Here is a 19,161-nt window from a genome sequence, read left to right as displayed (position 1 = left end):
GTCAACTGATTTTGAATCGCCCGCCATTCCTTGTGTTCCCCACCTGCTGCCCCGGACCATTCATAAACCGTGGCACTTGTGGCAGATCGACGCCATCTTGACTACGCTAGTCAACACAAAAACGAAGATGAAAATCGGTAGTGAAGTAAAAACGACGTTAGAGCCTCAAAACGGTACGCATAATCACCGATTTTTGATTTTATCAATTAACACTGGGACCCGACAGTCATTGGGCGAGACTCTACTCGACAGAGTTGACCATCTGAACATCGGGTAACAAAACGCAGTGCACAGCTGATCAGTGGTCTCGACGGACGGTCGCCGCTCGCTCGTAACGATTTTTAAAACCCGAGGCAAGACAGAGAGTGTTACAAAACACGGCTCGGAACCGGGACCCGGAGCAAATAATTCGTGACATGTTGTCAACCCGGTGTCTAGCCTACCAGTCCTCTTAAGTGCCGTTTTGTCTCATTAATACCGGTGTGCGTACAACCCGAGTGAGTGTGACCGTTCCTTGTAAACTATGGACGTTTCAATGGTTGCCATTCGGTAGGTAGACCGATGTATCAATCGTACACACATCATACATGATACGTTGTTGCACGCGTGCAATTTACACTCTCATATTTTATCGCCAAACTCTATACGCCCTCGCTCTCTCGGTCGACGAATACCGAGGATTTAGAACCCTCTCGATTCTACAGGTTAAAAGGAACTGGCTTGCGTGTTGCACCGTCTATGTATGTACGTAGGATACGTAGTAACCACGTTCATGATCGATTCGAAGGCAAACAAATCGACCGCCTCGATTTTCACAGATGAAATCGCTCGACGATGCTCAGAGTGGAGGTGATCGAATAGGAGAGAGCGAGAGAGAGAGAAATAGAGATAGATAGAGATAGAGATAGAGATAGATAGATATTGGGATCCGGTTTGATTTGACTCGCCGACGGCTGATGTCATAGACGCAATGTACTTGATGATCTGTTTCGCACCCATGTAACTCCCCGAAACACACGCACACACGCACGCACGCGCACATTTTCAACATGTGACTGCACCGATGTTGTTTACGACACGTGATTACGTAGTAAGTATTCGGCTGGTTGAAGGGAAGAGACGACTTCTTAATTCTTCGTTAGGTATTATACGTATACCCATGAAATTTTCATCATAGGTAATTTAATTTCTGAAAATCGTTCAATTCTTATTACCCGCCAGAGAAACTATGCGATATTGAATGTTTCGTGTGGATTAATTTCCGACAATTTCGTAAACTCGTGATATTGGTAAACACGCGTCGTAGCGTGATTCATCGATTGAATGTTATAGTGATGTATACGCGTAGGTATGCAATGATTACTATTTGCGCATCAGCTATGATTTTCATCTTAAATCGATGGTCATTTTATTCCGCGAACACTGCCAAGGCCAAGATCGCAGAATCTCTATCGTATCTTGAGTGTGTATACACACATGGATATTGTATCGGCGATGTGTGAGTCGAAAAAGAGGGGGAGAGAGAAAAAGAGAAAGAGAGAGAGACACGTGTGATCGTCAATGCCTGCGCGTGTAAAGGAGGAAGAACCGGTCAGCTGACGCTGACAGCGAACATAGCAAACAATAAATTTGTCTATACCTTGAAAGAATATCACGGACGAGTTGAAATTGATCAAAGAACTGATCGAATTTGTCACCTGTCGTCTTGGATAGCTTTGAAATTTAACAAAATTAATATAACTCGACGGCGACGCCGCTTATAATTAATTTCCCAGCGATGACGTTCGTCCGAGGGAGATAAAGATGAAAAATCATTACGCCAGATATAATTTGCATAATTCTTTATCAATTCACGAGATAACTTCACTGATCATATCACACGTTATAAAGTTTGCAATTCAAGTTTCACGCCAAAAGAAACTAGATTCGAACGCGCAACGGTCAATTTTTTTTTCTTTTTTTTTTTCTTTTCTTTCCATATTTTTTTCCTATCACAAATTCTAAACCTGAGATTTTGGCACGCCTTTAAAAGACTCGGGAGATTTTTTTTTCCTCGCGAATATATGTAATGTAATAAAGAGAGAAAAAAAAAAAATGCGAGAAGAAACTTCGTCACGTCAATATTATAATTCAAAAAGTATCTCGCACGTGACTCGCTCCATTCTATAATTTACTTCTTCCACGATATGACCTCTTCTCGTATTATACGTGTTACTACACACGCTATTCGGTATTTTATGCACGGCTGTATGACGAACAGAAATAGACTTTGGCTTCAGATTAAATTACATATTCACGAGGTTTATATCTGTTACGTGTCTTATTATATATACATATATTTAGGGTTATGCAATACCGACATTATACACGCTAATTGCATCAATTAAGTCTCTACACTAGCCACGGTCCACATAATAATCTCACTTCACATATCCTGTCCTGTTACGCGTAAAATGTAACGAGACAAGGTCGGTTGGTTTCTGATAAATTTATGCCTCGTAATTCTGGAATGCTTGAGTAATAAAAATCAATAAAATACGCCAGATATTTCCACTCGAATTGTATAATCGTATCCTACATCTACGATATAATACGCTAATCTCGTGCCAGATTTGTGGACAATCGAGCGAATCATTGATTCGTTCCGTTGAGAGCTTGAAATTGTCAGTAGTAACGAGTTCTTCACCTCTCGGTTACGCGTATGAACTTAATTCTGTAGAATCTTGATTGTCGTTTTTACTTTGGCTCATTCTGAATGTCTGATAAATGATGTACCACCTCTGCAAGAATTCGATGAAACGATACAAAGCCAAGAAAGTTGAACAGAACGCAGCTGCATTATAATTTTAATTTTATATCATTTTAATACACAATTCTTCTTATCCTCGTTGCCGCACTTCCGGTGAACACCCTCTTGCACGTGTCATTTCGCAATTTTCTGTGCATTGAAATTCAATTCCCTGATCCGTGTACGCGTCTATGTGGAGTCAGTGGAAAAAATGCCACTTTTTCGCAATCAAATTTTCCCTACAAGGTCGACGTGTGTCCATTACACACAGCTTTAATCTACATAAACAGCAGATCGACAGAACTTGCCACAACATATTATAATAACCGAGAGCGCGCTCTTGAACCTCCTCGGAGTGTATAAAGCTTGTATTTATTTTTAAAAGTTTGCACACGATAGTAAAAAAGCTACAATTTGTGTCGTTGGTTACACGATATATATATATATATATCTCTACGTAGTACATGTATGCATACGCGTTTATATCCTCCTTTGTGGTTGTATGTATATATTATACTTTTGACCGGACTTATGTAGCTACGTTGCGAGAGACAAGCAAGCATACGTCAAGCCTGAGCTCTGACGTATTAAAACCGCAACGCCGACGGCGACGACGAACCTCCATCGCGTCGAACAGGTGTCGTCGAATTTTGCGTTTTTCTCTCTCCCTTGTCCCCGACTTTTTATAAACAGAGTTTATCCGCAGAGGAATGACGAGAGAGATTAATATTATCGCATGAAATCTGTCCGCCTCCTCAATTCAAATATTCACCTCGGTTGAATTATATCGCGGTCGCGATTGTCGGCTAGAAAATATGTTTCACTTTATCCAATTATTTATCTCTATCACACGAAACGTCATCCGCGGAACATCGCCATTTTTTTCCACTTTACCACAACCCGTCGTCGTTGTCGTCGTTCAATGCGCGTGAAAAATTTCTTTTTTTAACAAACATTTTTTCACCTGCCTATACGCTCTTCGAAAACTATTACACACTTTGTTGACGCGGTATATCACCGAACACCGCATCGGACCGACAGATATCTGTGCAACTCTGTGTGACAAATTACCCTCAATAAATTTCATCGGCGACGTGCCGTTGTGGACACGCGCATGTGTTTCATTTTCAACAACGCGACAAGGAGCAGCAGCATCACGATATCTAAGTTCTATTTATTTCCAAAATTCCTAGCCCTTTTGTCCCTGACTATTTTTTCACCCACTTTTCAACGAATATAGATCGCAACGATTTTTCTTTCATTTTACTGTTAGGCCAGATTTCACAAATATATATATGTTTCACAAGTTTCACTACCAACGGGAATTAAATTATCCAGATGTCTTGACGACGAATAGACTGCACGCGTACCGAAAAATTTGTCAGAAATTGTATATTTTTCTTACTTTTTTTTTCTATACAACAGCAACAAAGTTTACAATTTTCTATCACATTGAAACGAAGCTGATTCAACCATAGAAGAGAGTTAATTTCTGCTAGTAATTGAGTTGATAGTAACCAACAGGCAAAATTCATTCCACGAAAAACATCCAAAATAATTCGATCTGATCGATAATAAATTATAAAATATCATAAGAATCGTCAATTCATTATCTTGCCATAAAAATTTTTACTTTATATGAATCTTCTTTTTTGTTATCTTCAAAATTTTATTCTGCTAAAGAGTATCCCAAAATTTTTTCAAGTCCTATTTCTACGCATTAAATTTTTTATCTGGGGTCTCCAGCGACCCCGTTGTGACAACAGTATAATTATATTGAACGGGCGTCCAGTCCCGGTGATCCAGAATTAGGCACACGTGCGTTTTGATTAAAATGGCAGTAACGATAAGCGGCTGGGAAGTGACTGATTTACATTCGTTCGTATTTCGCAGGGTTATGAAATGCGACATGTTTCGCGAAATTGGATGTGCGATGGGGATCCGGGGTGTCATTCGGACGATTTAGACCCGGTGGACGAGACCTCGAGAGCGGGTTTAAAAAAAGCAGCCCTCAGGAAGGCAGCGCCGACCGACTCGCTCCTAACTTATCCAATTACTCGCACGCGGTTACGGCTGTCATTTACTGAGGGGACCGAATTGCGTATACGTTAAGCAATTAATAACTTCGTCTTTTTCTCCAAAATATAACTAGCCATCTGCCATCGGCTCGCCCGACGCTAATTATCCTAATTATTATTCCCATGCACTGAGAAATTCGTCCGGCCTCCATCCACCAGCCAACATTTCATTCTCTGGATTTTCCTTAATACCTTGCCAAGTATCCGGCCGAAGAGGTACTCAATTCCTTTCAAATTTCCTTTTCTCAGCTGGGTGTCTAGTATTCATGGAAATTATGGAATCAGGGAATTCTCAAGGAATTTTATATCCCTTGGAAAAAACCTGGATATTTAAAGAAAATTTCTATTTTTATATGGAATATACTAATTTTCATCCTAGGTTCATAAAAATTTTGCCAATTGGAGAGAAGAAGAAGTTTTTCTTTCAACTTTTCAAAATCTTGCAAATTCGTATCGCAGTATCCGGCAAATATAGAATATTCTCGTTCGTATGATTGTTGTATTTTTCATTTATTTTATACATGACAACAAACTGGATAAATAATGATTCTTGTCTGGAAAACCTGGTATTCTCAGGGAATTACGTTCCCACAAATAACTGGACACCCTGTTTTATTCATATGCTTGAGGCCTCTGGAAAAAAAAATGTTTACCACATAAGATAACATAAATCGGGTATTCTATTTTTGCAACAGATTTTTGTTCTTCGTATCGATATTCTTATTACACATATTATTTGTTTGAAAAGGGTTTAAAAATCCGAATCCGTATTTTGTATAACCTCTAATCGTTGCTGAGAAACAAATCGTCAGGATCGGATCAATCTAAAAAACGTTCAACCCTAGAATTTAATCCTTGTTCACGAAAAGGGAAAATTAACGCAACTCATTCGATGTTCCTTGTATTACCAAATCCTCATTCAAAATTCGATTGACGAGTAATGCGTTTGAAAAAATGGTAATTAATTTTAGCTCGTTAATTAAGCGAGTCAAGCCTCCGACTGCAGCAGAAGTGCGACAACCTGCGTGTCTTCTAGCTTAGGGAGGAGGAGGAGGAGGAGGAGGAGGGCTGCAGACGCCGACGAAGCATAGTCGGTAGGAACTTAGGTACGTCCTCCGTCGTTTCGTCGTAGCTGGTATTTCGTGACACAAATATCTTCCCGGCAAGCCAGAATTCCGTTTTTCTTTTACCTTTTTCATTTTCTCCACACAAATATTTGCCGGTTTTGCTCTCGTTTGCGTCATATCCATTCCTCTTTCTCTTACTTTCTCTATCTCCCTGTATCCTTATATCGCAATGTACGTTATACATATACCTTCGTTAAATTGTACCGCAGCGCACCAATCCGTCTTCATCTATCGCAGAGTAAGCAAATTTTCGCGATTAATATGACAAGTCGGAATTTCGTTTATGAAACGTATCGCTTCATGCTCCATGTTTATTATATGTCTCTTGGACTTGGTATATACATACATATACTTATTTTCACTTCAATCTTTCAGTGAATTTGTATGAATGAAATTCTTACTCTTTCTCATCCGTGTCTACACTTGAGATTATTAATACACTCCTCGAGTTCAAATTTGTAACAAAAATTTGACCAACTTGTTTACTGATTTTTTTTTTTTTTTTTTTTTTTTTTTCTTTATCACAGTCGCTATCCTTTTGAGCACTGGATTATATTTTTTCGATGTTATCTGTCGGTGTGAATGCTGAATTTTTAAACAGAGATCTTAGCAAACTTGAATACATTTTTTGTGAAAATATGTATAAAGTGGCTCCTCAAATATTCGTTTTCTATATCGTTATTTGGACGTCGATGTGTTTCATCGACTACATATATATTTCATAAGGCCGAAAAAAGGCCAGGAGATCAACTTCATTCAAGGATAAAACCCTACATCACACAAGTAGTGGACTTTGCTGGATTTCACGTTGTTATTATTAGCTATACAATTGTATCGTTTTGTTTATTTTACACTTTTCTTTAATCTTGTATCAAATTTTCTCAACGATTGACGTGCGAGTTTTGTTTATATAAGTTACAGATACGTCACACGGATAAACAAATCGAGTTCAGATGAATCACAAACGTTTCGGACGTGCCAAAACATTTTTTCGCCATACCCTCGTCATCGATTTCAATTTTATCTATCATCGCTTTCACTCGTCGTCGAGTGTTCGAAAATAAATCACAGAGACTGAAGTAATTTCTCACAGTTTATCACAGTTTTCCTCAAGTTATATATAAATATTATACAATGTCGTATATATAGAGCCATTTAAGGTAGATGAGTGTACAGATTGACTTAAATTGCAGTGCATATGATCATTGCTTTTATACAGCTAACAAAATACCGCAACAATTTCCTCGTCGTTGAATCCCAATTATGCGAGTGATCGCATTTCTCTAAATACCCAATTTGCAATGAGCAAAAAGCATACACCAAAGCTTTTTGTAGCACAACTTAAGAATAGTATAGATGCCGTGCAAGTTGTTGGAAATAATTTAAACCAATCATAAATTGTTGATGAATTTTCGACGTAGGGGGTCTTTGAAAAAATAACTACGTAAATATCAATTATGTAGTACGACAGGTCACAAAAGGCTTATCATATCCAGAACCGTTATGAATATATTTGCACTAATTTTGACAAGGAACGAGTAATATTTCCTGCAGTAAACGAGCCGAACCGATCTCTAGCCGGAGCAAACTGCATCATCGTCGTGCTATAAGTTGAACGCGAATTTTCATATCGCACGTATGCTTTGGGCAACTCGAGTAATCTGGCACCTCTTGCGAAAGCCGCTAAGATGATCAAGAATTTCCGTAGATCGTAGATCACATGTCTAGGTATATCTCCCAGAGTATACTTATTACTCCGATGCAACGCCTGATATGTATTTTGCCACCGACGCACCGCCCAGCCAGAAATTGTAACTGCAGCAGCAACGATCTTCCAACTGCAAACTGTGCGTTGCAAAGCCTTTGGAACAAGGAAGTCCTTTGTTCCTTGACGAGTTGAATGCCTCGCGTAAAATCGCGTGCGAATCTCCCCCGTATGAATCAAAAGACGATGGTAATTGCGGTAGTGAAGAAGAACCATTCTCTGTACCACAAAGTCTGCTGTAACCGGAAATATCGTTTTAATTGACTGACCAAGGTGTAAATATGTTGCGAACACCACTGTAGCTGCATTGACAATTTCTCCGCTTTGAAAATCACTGCCCAAACGTTTCTTGGTACAGCAATAGCAGAGAGATGAGATACGATAGAGACTCGAAGTATGAGTGTAAAAATTGGAAATAATTTATTTGACACGTTAGACCGAAGCTGCGGACATTTTCACCTATAACTAGAAATTTGTATCTACGTATATATAGTCAGGTCGGTGCAGGGTACAGCGTCTGACTTACGGATGAGTAAAATACGCTTGTGGATAAAATATACCGACCACAGATCATGGCGGTGGATAATTGCGTGCATGCAGCACAGCGCACCTTTGGCACGCGGCACAGGTGTCCACCTCGAGAGGCGGGTGCCAACTCCCTGGGTCCATGGTCCATGTGTAGAGACGCCCGTTGCCCTCACCGCGACCCAACAGTGGCGCAATGAACTATACCTTGGTCTTGAAAAATGGGTCAATCCTGATTATAAATAGTCAAAAGTGGTCTGCGGTGCTTTGGACTAATCCTGCGAGCGATCGGAGGAATGAATCGCAGTCGAGAAACGCCTGCCTCGCCAATTCTCAATCCGCCTCCTCTCCCACCACCACCGTCTATCTATCTCTATGATAATAATCGAGTTCTCAATCGTCGTTGATCATTAATACCGATTAATACCATAAATTGTGACTGATCCGATGTCTTCTTAGGTAGGCCTTTCCACGAGGATGGGGGCCTGCGATGGGGGACTGTCACTGCTCTAACATCGCGATAATGCAGCTATTCCATGAGCTGAAGCAGCAGTTTCCCGCACTCCCGGACCACGTCGTGTCACAGTGCATTGCCCAGGTACCCAAGGCGAGCCAACCACCTTCACCCTCCCTCCACTAGAGACCACAGACCGCATTTTCATACCCATATTCACACTTTTCATCAATTTCGTTGTTGCATGCTGTGTGTCGTTGGAGTTGATTGTGATTTTCGTTCATTCGTCATAGCCCGTTGCTCTTTTTGCTAATAATTCTACATGTATATACCGTAACAGTGTTGAGTTGCTGCCGTTGTTCGTTTACCTATTATACGTATAATTACACTTTGATTATATGAATAATAACTTTGTTCCAAATATAATCATCCACGCTCTTTTTAATATTGTTTTTAACGCAATTTTTTTTTTTTCTTTTACGAACCTACCGCAAAGTGATCTTTAAACAGACTCAACGTCGTGTTACCTGTGTATATATACATACATATATATATATACACACACGCACACGTACGTATACCAACAGTCTTGCGTGATTTACACATGCATGTCAGCTGGCGTGAATAATCCCTCTGTCCCACGTGTTGAAAAGATATTCCCAAGAAGACGTACCAACCTCGAAAGCGAACTTCAGAGAAGAACCAACGGTGGGATTTTTTCAACGAGCGCAGTTCCGTTACTGCAATAATTGATTCCGTCACCTCACGTTGTGCAGAATTTTATAAAATTCATAACCAAACTTGTCATATTTTTCTCTCCGGACACTGTTTTCTAACATGAATTTAGACTATTTTTTCAAATACCACGTGGCACTGTGTGCACGGAAGCTCCAAGTTTGGTCTAATTACACGCGAGGGGTTCGCGATCAATTGCCGTAATGAAAATGCGTTCTTGATTAATTTCCCTCCACATATCCTTCAGCTGGCTCTTCCAATGCATTACTTTCGAGGTGTCGGACGTATACATATTCGGCACATACAAGCTCTGATGTGCATGTGTCGAAAATCCCGATGCAAAATATCAAACGCTCGGTCTGCGATGGAGGTATGCTTCACCGATGGGTCTAAGTCCGCAGCGTACAACATCATCGTGCCAAAGCATAACCACCGAAGAACCGAAAATTGATGTTTTGATAATTTTTCGGTCAAAGACCCAGCCGAGCTCGCGTTCCCGGAAGTCTTTACTTTACGACCCGCAGTCCGCTTAACTCAGCATGTGCAACATGTATGTACCTACGTCGACTCTCTAGTCGATCGTCGGTCTCTTGGGATGACGGAGCTGACGCAACTGGAGAACGGATGTGTAAATCGGAGGACGTTTTTTGCAGAACAGCCACGACAAGGAGACATGCGCGCGAAGCCTTCGCGCGACGCAGGAGTCGCGGCCGCCTTCGGGCGCCTTTCCGCCCCCACCGCCCCCCGACACCCTGACCTCGATCAACGCGATGACCATGAACCACTCGAACCTCCATTCGTCGAACCACTCGAATCATCAGGCCGCACCTCGTCCCCATCGGCCAGCCTCCCTGGACATCGGTGTCGCCCACACCTGTCCTCGCACCCCAAACGGCGCCCCCGCATCCGCACCGGCCGCGTGCCCGTCACGGGGCTTCTTCGACGACCTGACGAACCCCAACAACGCTGGCTTCGAACTCAACGTCAACGTCGCCTGCAGTCCTGCAGCTGGCAATCGCGGTACGAATATCTAAATTGCGTTAACGAACAGAGGAAAGAAAAATATGAATCAATTACGCGACACGTTCGGTTAAAGGAAGATGCCTTTGACCGAAAACGCGCGAAAAATACTGCAAGGTTTAACTTTTTTGTGGAAAAATTTATCCGTTTTGCCAATTTTTTCTTCTTTCTTTACGGTGAGAATTATTGTTGTACTTACTGTGTTTGGGCAGGTTTTTAAACGCGATTTAACTTATTTTTATCAGACGTGTGGGCGCTGGAGGGATTTATAGTCAATTTGTGAATTTTATCATTTCTCTTCCGCACACCAGCCTGGAATAATATTGACGGAGAACGAACAAACGGTAGCAACCTCGGGGCGTACATATTATATTTCAATCATTTTTCAACCATATTTCTTTCTATTGAGTAAGGTGAATACCGCCCACCCATGCAATAAACATACGTATGTATTTACAGGACTGTGTTATTGTTCATAATTCAGAATATCTGAATTCAAAATATATGAACTAGGAAACATAATCTCCAGTTTTTACTGCCAGCGTAAACCGCAGCTTTTAAAAATTATTAGAATAACACCGATTTAACATGTCAAAGAAATAACGAGAATATTATAGACATCGAGTTTTCATTCATATTCCACGCGATTTCGTATCACCTCCTCCAGGTTTCACCACTCGATTTACAAATATCGATCATTTTCTAACTGCGCTATTGTTGGTGTGGGTGTAGGTTAATTTTGGTTTTGGATTTTGTTAAGGATGAATCATGTTTACTTACAGACGTCCAGTCGAAACAACGTTCAAGCGAAAGAATTACGAAATAAAGACTGAACAAGTGCAACTCGCACGTCAATCAATGCGACCTAAGTCGTAAAAGTGTCCCCTTAATCTAGAAGAAAAAAATTATTCTTTTCTGTCGGTATACCGAGGGAATATTTTTATAATGCAACTTAATATTTTGTCAGTTATTGATTCTAAACCTCTCTTTCTTGATTCTGACAATTTGACGGCTGGACTGTACCTAGACGTGATACATTCTTAAGACCCAAGTTAAGGATGAACAAGACCCGCGATCTGAAACAAAAATTGGAGAGTTGAATAAAACTTATTAAAAATCTCAAGCCATGTTATTCGTCATATCATTATATATCATTATTTTGAGCATTCTAATCTTGAAACCTTTCATCAAATAGATCAATGAAATCAATAGATCAATTAGCTTTGTCTCATTTAAATTTGAATTTGCTTAGGATACGTTGTTTCATTCGTACAGAGACTATCATTGGCGCAAATAAGATTGCTAGAGTTTATTTTTCTTTTTCAAAGTCCTTTTCATATGTCTCCTAACGTTTCATCCTTAACCAATCGAAATGCAATATATCAGGTCCGTCGATTAAATCGATTCTTTTCTTCTACCGCCTGGTCCAGATTTTCGAACGATACCAGTCGGCGGTACCTGTAAACGAAGTGCCCTGCTGGTAGAGCCCCGACCTCACTACGTCGGGCACGTACCCGACCACAACGGGGGACTGACGAACGGCCTCACCGACACCTCCCGGAGCTACACCTCCGTCAGCCTTACCCTGAGGCCCCCGTCCTCCGAGCCCCAACCTCCGATCAACATCAGATCTCACGGCTCCAGCCTCACCTACTCGACCTCCTCCGTCGACCCGAGGGGCTTCCAGAGTCGCCTCCAAATCAGCATCGGGCCCGGCGCCATCGGCAGCGTGGCCGCCGCCAGGATAAGGCCCCCGATGGGTCCGACCAGGCCCACGACCTTGCTTCCCCCGGCTTCGACGCCCCACCGACCCCCGGGTAGAGGTTCATTTAGATAGCAAAAATATGTTCATTTTACTTGATTTAAGGTTTTCAGGTTATTGAGTAGTATTTCTGTATGGTCCCATTCTTGGTTGCAAGACTCTTTAATGGATAATTTTTCGACAGGGCTTCCGGCCGGACCACCGAGCCAGCTGCCTCGTCCCACGACAACGGTGAGCGCGCCGACGACACCTTCCGTTCCGACGACAGCGGGCCTCGCGCCCTCGACGAGCCTTCCAACGACACCCGCCTCGCCCTCGCCCTCTACTTTCGCACCGAACGCCAACCCCCCACCTCCCATCTTGACGAATACGACCGTTGCCGACTTCTTACAATCGCCGGTAAATAAAGGTGAGATCCAAACCTTCGTGTACTTCTCTTTTTCTTTTTTCGCTTTCAGTTGTCCAAAAAAAAGGAACCTCGAGTTTTCAAGTAAGTTCCGACGATTCCAATTTCATCCATTTATTTCCAACCTTTTCACTCCCCGATTTTTGGGGATGGCCTAAAATCTCGCAATAATTATTTCTTACTCCCCCCGATTTGCCCGCCGACACCTGCCTTCCCTAATCCCTGCAGGTGTAGAATAGGCCGGGTGATAGCGCCAGCGGCGAGGTATCGGGAGTAACTATGCTCGACGGGCCGGTGTCGGTGATATTTATGAATTCCTGGCCGAGAGCGAGACTATACATAGCCGGAGTGTGGGAGCGACGCATACCACATGACGATGGCTGGTGGGCGCTCGAAAAGCGTCAGAGTCGCCCCCGTCGTCGGCCACCTGACCGTCTGGCACTCGGATCCAACCCGGTGGCCCCCGATACGTTAGGGCTAAAACCGTCTCGAACATGGAGGAATTCAGAAGCGGGGAAAACACGATTTCGCCGTTCGTTCATCGTCGCATATCGCCTTCCGGTTATCAACGACTCGACGAATTCGTCGACCCTGCGAAACGCGTCGTCGGAATAATTTACGACTTTGCACAGGCTTGTCGATGGCTCTATTATGACGTGTGTTATACCGTAGACTATTCTTTTTCGGCTATTTCAGTTCTTCTCTTTGCAGAAAACGTCGCCCAGAGAGAATGAATGTGCGGGTCACTGTGCAGAACGTGATACGGACTTCTCTAGATCTCTAGATCTCTGCCTCTGCAACCGCGCTTGTATATCCTTCGTCGATGCAATTTAGTATAAGCTTCTTCTAGACGAGATCTCGAGGTCTGGTACTAGCTACATGTATATACGCGAGCTTTGAGTAATTGCGAAATCGAAGGCTGAATCACTTTACTTTTTCCGCATTGTTGATTGAAGCGGAAGATCGTTCTCGTATCTATATCTTGTACCATTTTTTAAATCTTTTTCTTCTCAAAAAATATTTTTCTGATAAATGATTCTTGCATTTTTCATATCTCGCGAACATTCCTTCCGACACAAGGAAAATGGTACAGTTTGTCTAGTTCGATACGGTAACAAACAAACAAACAAACAAACAAACATTAAGGTTTTTACTTTGCAAGAAAACACGGAGACCTTCGTCGTCGTAAATCTTATAATAAATTTACTTTCCGATTACTTCACTGTGCAGACCTCTAAAAAAAAGAGAGAGTGAGAGAGATATCATCCGCGCGGTTTATTGTTATCCTTGAAAAGTTTCGATGATGTAAATTTACACTCTATTTGAGAATTTCCGGAACCGCCAACGCAGAGAACACTGATCCGTATACATAACGATTTTATTTTAATCTCCGTCACCATTCATTCCTAGACACATAACTCTATGTCAGTCACGTAACAAAGCACACCCTGGCATACATATCTATTCCAAAAAAACATTCCTACCTGCAGGCACCCGAAAACAGAAACCAGACATATCTGTGCACATTATATATACAATGAAAAAACGAAATTCCCTGCAGACTTGAGTCCAATCGATCCAACAGATCAAGTACAGACGCATGCATTCTGAATTTCAATAAAAATAAAAAAATAAATAAAAATAAGACGATAAAACTAAAACGCAGGAACGTCAGAAAAACCAAATACATACTTCCTTTTCTCCATTCAAGTTTTCTCGCGCTCTTCCCAATCCGATCTCCAAACAGCGCTCCAGCGTATTTTTGCGCATGCATAACTGGCGCGTAACTTGGTCCCGTTTTCCATCGGTGAGGCTGTATCGCGACGGACGGAGGTAAACCTTTTTCGAAAAATCTCTGTCTGGGTTAATTTTGTGCGTCTGCAGAGCGTTGACAATCAAATGGAGGCGGGGTGCGAGGCCGTCGCGGCGGGTGATTATAAATGTGTATAATTAGCCCCTCCTCGTCGCTCCCTCTTCATCCTCCACCTACGACCTATCCGGTTGGAATCTGTTCCTACTATTTTCGCGCCAATTTATTGGCTTGTGTTTACTATTCGGTTTAGGCGTGCGTTTATCCGTTCAATAGCTAAAATAGATTCTTCTTGTTGGCGTTTTTCCCGCGAGTTATTATACACCCGCGGATAAGCCGGACAAACAGACAGACAGACATCGTAAGTGGTCGCAGCGTGCATTTCTAGTCTCTTTCTTCTCTATCTATGTACACACTCATGCATATGTATAGAGATTCGATTGTACTTGTGGACGAAAGCTGGTCGTTTTACCTGAATGATATATTTAGCACATTTTCACTTATGCATGTTTGTCCCGCCGGCCAATCGGTCATTGGACAAAGTTCAATTCGCGACTTTAGTCATCAGCTTACTTACAAAGTGTCGAACAATATTCTATGTATTTCACATTCCCAAACTTTGAGAAATATACACACAGAGGAGATAAATTGGCGTGAATTATTTCCGTTTCGGAGTGTCGGAGAAAAAGAATGTATAGATGAAAAAATTCCGATAAAAATTTGAAAATCTATTAAATCTTGAAACAAATTTATCTACAAAACTTCAAATTGATTTTTTCCAAACTGAAAAATTTACTTTTTGTTATTGAAATGTGATTCCACCTCGCGTTACGGCTTATCAGCCGACAGATAAGGCCGAAGAATCACGTGACAGTTTCGTAATCAATATACGAGTCCAATACGGAAAATCATTGGACGATACAAAAGACGATTTGCAATAATTGCTTTTAGTTTTCCGAGTAGCGTCCAGTCGAAACACGGCAGTGGGCGTTATTGTTCGTTTTCATCTTCCGAGTTTACATTTCAACTCTTTCGTGATGGAACACCGATTCGAAAGACATGAGGCATATCCTCGTAAGAATTGCAATAATATTTCCAATTTGACTTTGTAAATTTTTCATTCATTTCTCGCGCAGATGTGGAACCGCGAAATTATTACCTACTCGTAAAATGGATGAATAATTAATATAGCTTAAGCATTATTCTTCGTATTGGCTTTACAGTGGCGGATCATCAAAAGCAACTGGTCGCTGAGCAGATGGTGAGAAGAAATCGTCTCGCTAAGGAATTGCGAGCGGAAAAAGGAAAACTGGACGCCATGAAACGAGAGCTGAAATGTTTGGCAAGACCGTTCAACGCCGCTACGCCCCCGCAGGTATAAATTATTCGGTCACGATTCAACCGTTACGGTTTATTAAAAAAAATTTCTGATCCTCTTCTAATTTCGTTAACCGTTTATTATCCAACTCTGCACCGATATTATTGTTGATCAATTTGCAGGAGCTGGAGAGCAAACTTCGAAGCGAAATTTACCAACTCCAAGTTGAATGCGACAGAATGGCTAGCGAAGTCGACCAAACGTCAGACCCGGCAGGTAAGCAGCGAAATAATTCTAACCGGGAAGGTATCCCAGGTCGATATCTCCGATTTGATTTCTTTTGCAACACGTTATAGTAGACTAATAACTAAGGCAACGCGTATTTTTTTTTATCTCATTTTTTTGATTATTTTTTTAATTGCGAAAATTACATTCTTCATTTCACATGATGAGAAAACTTTTCCAGCTGGACTGTTATAAAAAATATTATGTTCTTGTTAATGAAATTGCCAAATCACCCCTTGACATGCCTTACTTTGAGGGGTGGTTTTACCGCCTTACAGTGTTTGATGGCAGATTAAAAAAAAAAAAAAAAAAAAAAAAAAAAAACAAGACACGGTGCTTCAGATTTTAGTCTACTGTAACATATCACAGAAGAAACAAAATCGGAGAGATCGACCTGGGATAGTTTCCTCGTAAGAGTTTTATTGTGTACGAAGTACGACATAATTGCCTGTTAAAAAAGAAAAGAAAAAAGCTCGAATCACGTTTTGGCCACGTTACTCGCAGTGCCTCTGGGAGAGACAAACGAAGAGTTCTATCAAAGCATCTACACAGGGCAGCCGTTCGTACCCTTCGCTGGAACGAACCCGAGGCCACCGCCTCTGCCCTCTCGACCTCCAGCCTGGATCCCGTCCGGGGACCGGGAGGAACGCGACGGACCCTCGTGGGTCTGCGGGATGTGTACCTTCGACAACCATCCGCTTATGGACAAGTGCGAACAGTGCGATATGCCGCGTTTGCCCAGCCACAGTTCAGGTACGGCTAGTCTAAAGTGTTTGGTGCCCGTTGAGAGCTTGAGGCCACTTTTCAACTCTGGTCCCACCCAAAAACGTGATGACCAGACCTCGAAGACGGCCCCGCTGACTCAGGAACGGTGAATCGCTGGTGCCGATCAAACCGCACTTGATCTTTACCCTTTTGGGTTTGATTAGATATTTACGGTATTTTTCAGCCAGTCATTCACGACTCAGTACTTTCACCGGAGATCTTTTCGTTCGATATTAATACTGAATAAATTTTCGCACGACCGAGTTAACTAAACTGTACGAAACGCGTTAGAAGTTTTTTTAGACGACGGTGAACGTAATACAAAATTGTAGGATTTTTTTTTTTTTTTTTTTAGTTATAATTTGACAATTCCCTTTTAACTTACTAGCTCTAAAGTCTGTGGGATTCTAGAATTCTGTGTTACAATGGTTTTTATTTTTAACTTTTGAGAAATATCAAGTATCAATCGTGGGTCACCGGAGCTGAAACTTCGCTGCATGAACCCAAAAACAAACAACTGTTGCAAGTAAAGTGTCGAGTGTTGAATGCAGTTTGATGGATTAACAATTGCTCATGTATAAACATTACCTAAGTGTATATATATATACACATATTTTTATTGATAATATATAGCGTGACAAGTGCAATACATCACATAATAAATAAACCTACTTTAAAAGCGTAACGCATAAATAAATAATTCAATTACGTTACATTAAAATTGAATACACAATCGCTTCATGTTGAAGATTTCTATACATCATGTAAATATAAAAGATTGAAATTGAATTATTCAATCAGTTATTAAATGTATGTACACGCATTCCGTAATTCATACGCGCACGTTTACTTTCCAATTCGCGCGTATAACGTTATACATGCGACGTGTATTTCTACAGTTAAATTGTTATATTTTATGAAGTATATTGAAAGGTTAACAAGATCGTTGTAGAAAATAAAATCCAATGTAGTCACTAGTTAATGTGAATAAGTTCCGCCAAGTTTTCGGATCGAGTCGATGGTTTGTACGACAATAGCACTTATCGTTTATTGCCAGTCCATTTCTGGCCTCGTTGGATTATAGTAATAATAACGGAAAACCGCGTCCAGCAATTCAATCGGTTTGAATACTTAACCAAATTTTGTATTTTTTCATGTTTTGTTTTTATCTCCATCCCCACAACAAAGAAAAGAAATTTTAATAAGCTTCATGTACAAATATTTTTTCATGCAGTTATTATGAAAGCTTTATGAAACCTTGATCAAATGTATAGATTTTTGTTCTTCGAGATATACACAGGGGCAGGCTCATCCTCACACAAAATAATTCGTTATCGAAGACTTGCGTATGATGTGATCTACTGTCATAATATTAACTACCATGCATATGTTTTTTCTAATAATTGTATTTTGAAAGTTTTATCTGAATTCGATGTGTGTCTTGCATTAAATGCAAATAAAGCGACTAATTACCATGTATATTGGCTTCATTTTACACATTGTTTGAAAGCAAGAAAAGAAACTAACAGCAAGAAGTTTGATCATACCTGTGCATTATTATTCTTACAAGGGGAACGAGGTAAGTTTCTTTGTAACTTCACAAGAATGTGAATCCGAATAGACATTTATTATATTCTGATTCCCATTATTTAAAAACTTTTTTTTTGTCCAAGTCTATTTTTACATTTCATTTTTCGTAATGGAAAAAAATTTATCGTCCTATTTGGAACGCAGAAATCAAGCCTTGCTATCGGAGGACAAAAAGATTGCAATTTAGATAAATTAAAAAGCAGATGTAATGTCATCAGGCTATACTGCATTTGGAATATTGTAATGAAAGTTGACTTTTCATGTATAGGTGAAACGCAAGATATTCACATACGAGTGACACATCACCACAATTTTTCACCAAGACGTGAGTATTTCAACAATGATAGAAAATTAGTTTCAATATTCAAGCGATAATGGGCTAGGGAAATCGATTACCAAATGTTTCGCACTTGCGAATGCGAGAATTAAAGTTCGGATAGTGTTTTCACTTTTGCCTGCTGTAAACTACACGTCATCTGTCTATGACTGAATGTTAAAAATAGCAATTCTCATCACTAGTCATGTTGTATTTTGAAAACGTAATATTTGAACGAGACATTTTTTTTCCCTAGGAACAGTGCACAACTGGGTGGTATGATGTGAACCGAACTAGAGAACTGAAAACTGTCTACATATGTTCAAGTATATGTGTATACATACCTTGGCATGTATACATATATATCCAAATGATTAATTAATTTATTTATATTTAAAAGAAAATAAATATATAATA

General features: G+C 40.7%; 1 protein-coding gene across 7 annotated transcripts; it reads left to right on the top strand.

Annotated features, from left to right (window-relative positions):
* Nucleotides 1–268: 268 nt before the first annotated feature.
* Nucleotides 269–19,045, top strand: LOC124416518 (TGF-beta-activated kinase 1 and MAP3K7-binding protein 2-like). 7 transcript variants are annotated; one of them, XM_046897665.1, is made up of 11 exons: nucleotides 271–549; nucleotides 8,743–8,881; nucleotides 10,126–10,249; nucleotides 10,283–10,492; nucleotides 11,923–12,309; nucleotides 12,439–12,663; nucleotides 15,694–15,845; nucleotides 15,971–16,064; nucleotides 16,578–16,826; nucleotides 18,697–18,753; nucleotides 19,001–19,045. In XM_046897665.1, exons 2-11 carry the CDS (start codon nucleotides 8,774–8,776, stop codon nucleotides 19,024–19,026), a joined length of 1,632 nt encoding a protein of 543 aa, XP_046753621.1. In that variant the 5' UTR covers nucleotides 271–549; nucleotides 8,743–8,773; the 3' UTR covers nucleotides 19,027–19,045. The 7 variants fall into 7 exon arrangements, with proteins under 7 accessions (XP_046753622.1, XP_046753619.1, XP_046753618.1 ...); XM_046897666.1 differs by lacking the exons at nucleotides 18,697–18,753; nucleotides 19,001–19,045 and having other exon boundaries at nucleotides 269–549; nucleotides 16,626–17,162; XM_046897664.1 differs by lacking the exons at nucleotides 18,697–18,753; nucleotides 19,001–19,045 and having other exon boundaries at nucleotides 16,578–17,160.
* The last annotated feature ends 116 nt before the right edge of the window (nucleotides 19,046–19,161 follow it).

The sequence above is a fragment of the Diprion similis genome, chromosome 2, assembly GCF_021155765.1.
Source record: "Diprion similis isolate iyDipSimi1 chromosome 2, iyDipSimi1.1, whole genome shotgun sequence".
Taxonomy (NCBI): domain Eukaryota; kingdom Metazoa; phylum Arthropoda; class Insecta; order Hymenoptera; family Diprionidae; genus Diprion; species Diprion similis.
The sequence above is the reverse complement of the archived record's forward strand: the minus strand, read 5'-3'. Positions and strand labels throughout refer to the sequence as shown.

Bases quoted from the DNA above. Each gene is read 5' to 3' on its own strand.
- LOC124416518 (XM_046897663.1), top strand. From the start codon at position 8,774: ATGGGGGACTGTCACTGCTCTAACATCGCGATAATGCAGCTATTCCAT. The intron at 8,882-10,125 runs GTACCCAAGGCG...CGTTTTTTGCAG, and splicing joins TGTCACAGTGCATTGCCCAG to AACAGCCACGACAAGGAGAC. The intron at 15,846-15,970 runs GTATAAATTATT...ATCAATTTGCAG, and splicing joins ACGCCGCTACGCCCCCGCAG to GAGCTGGAGAGCAAACTTCG.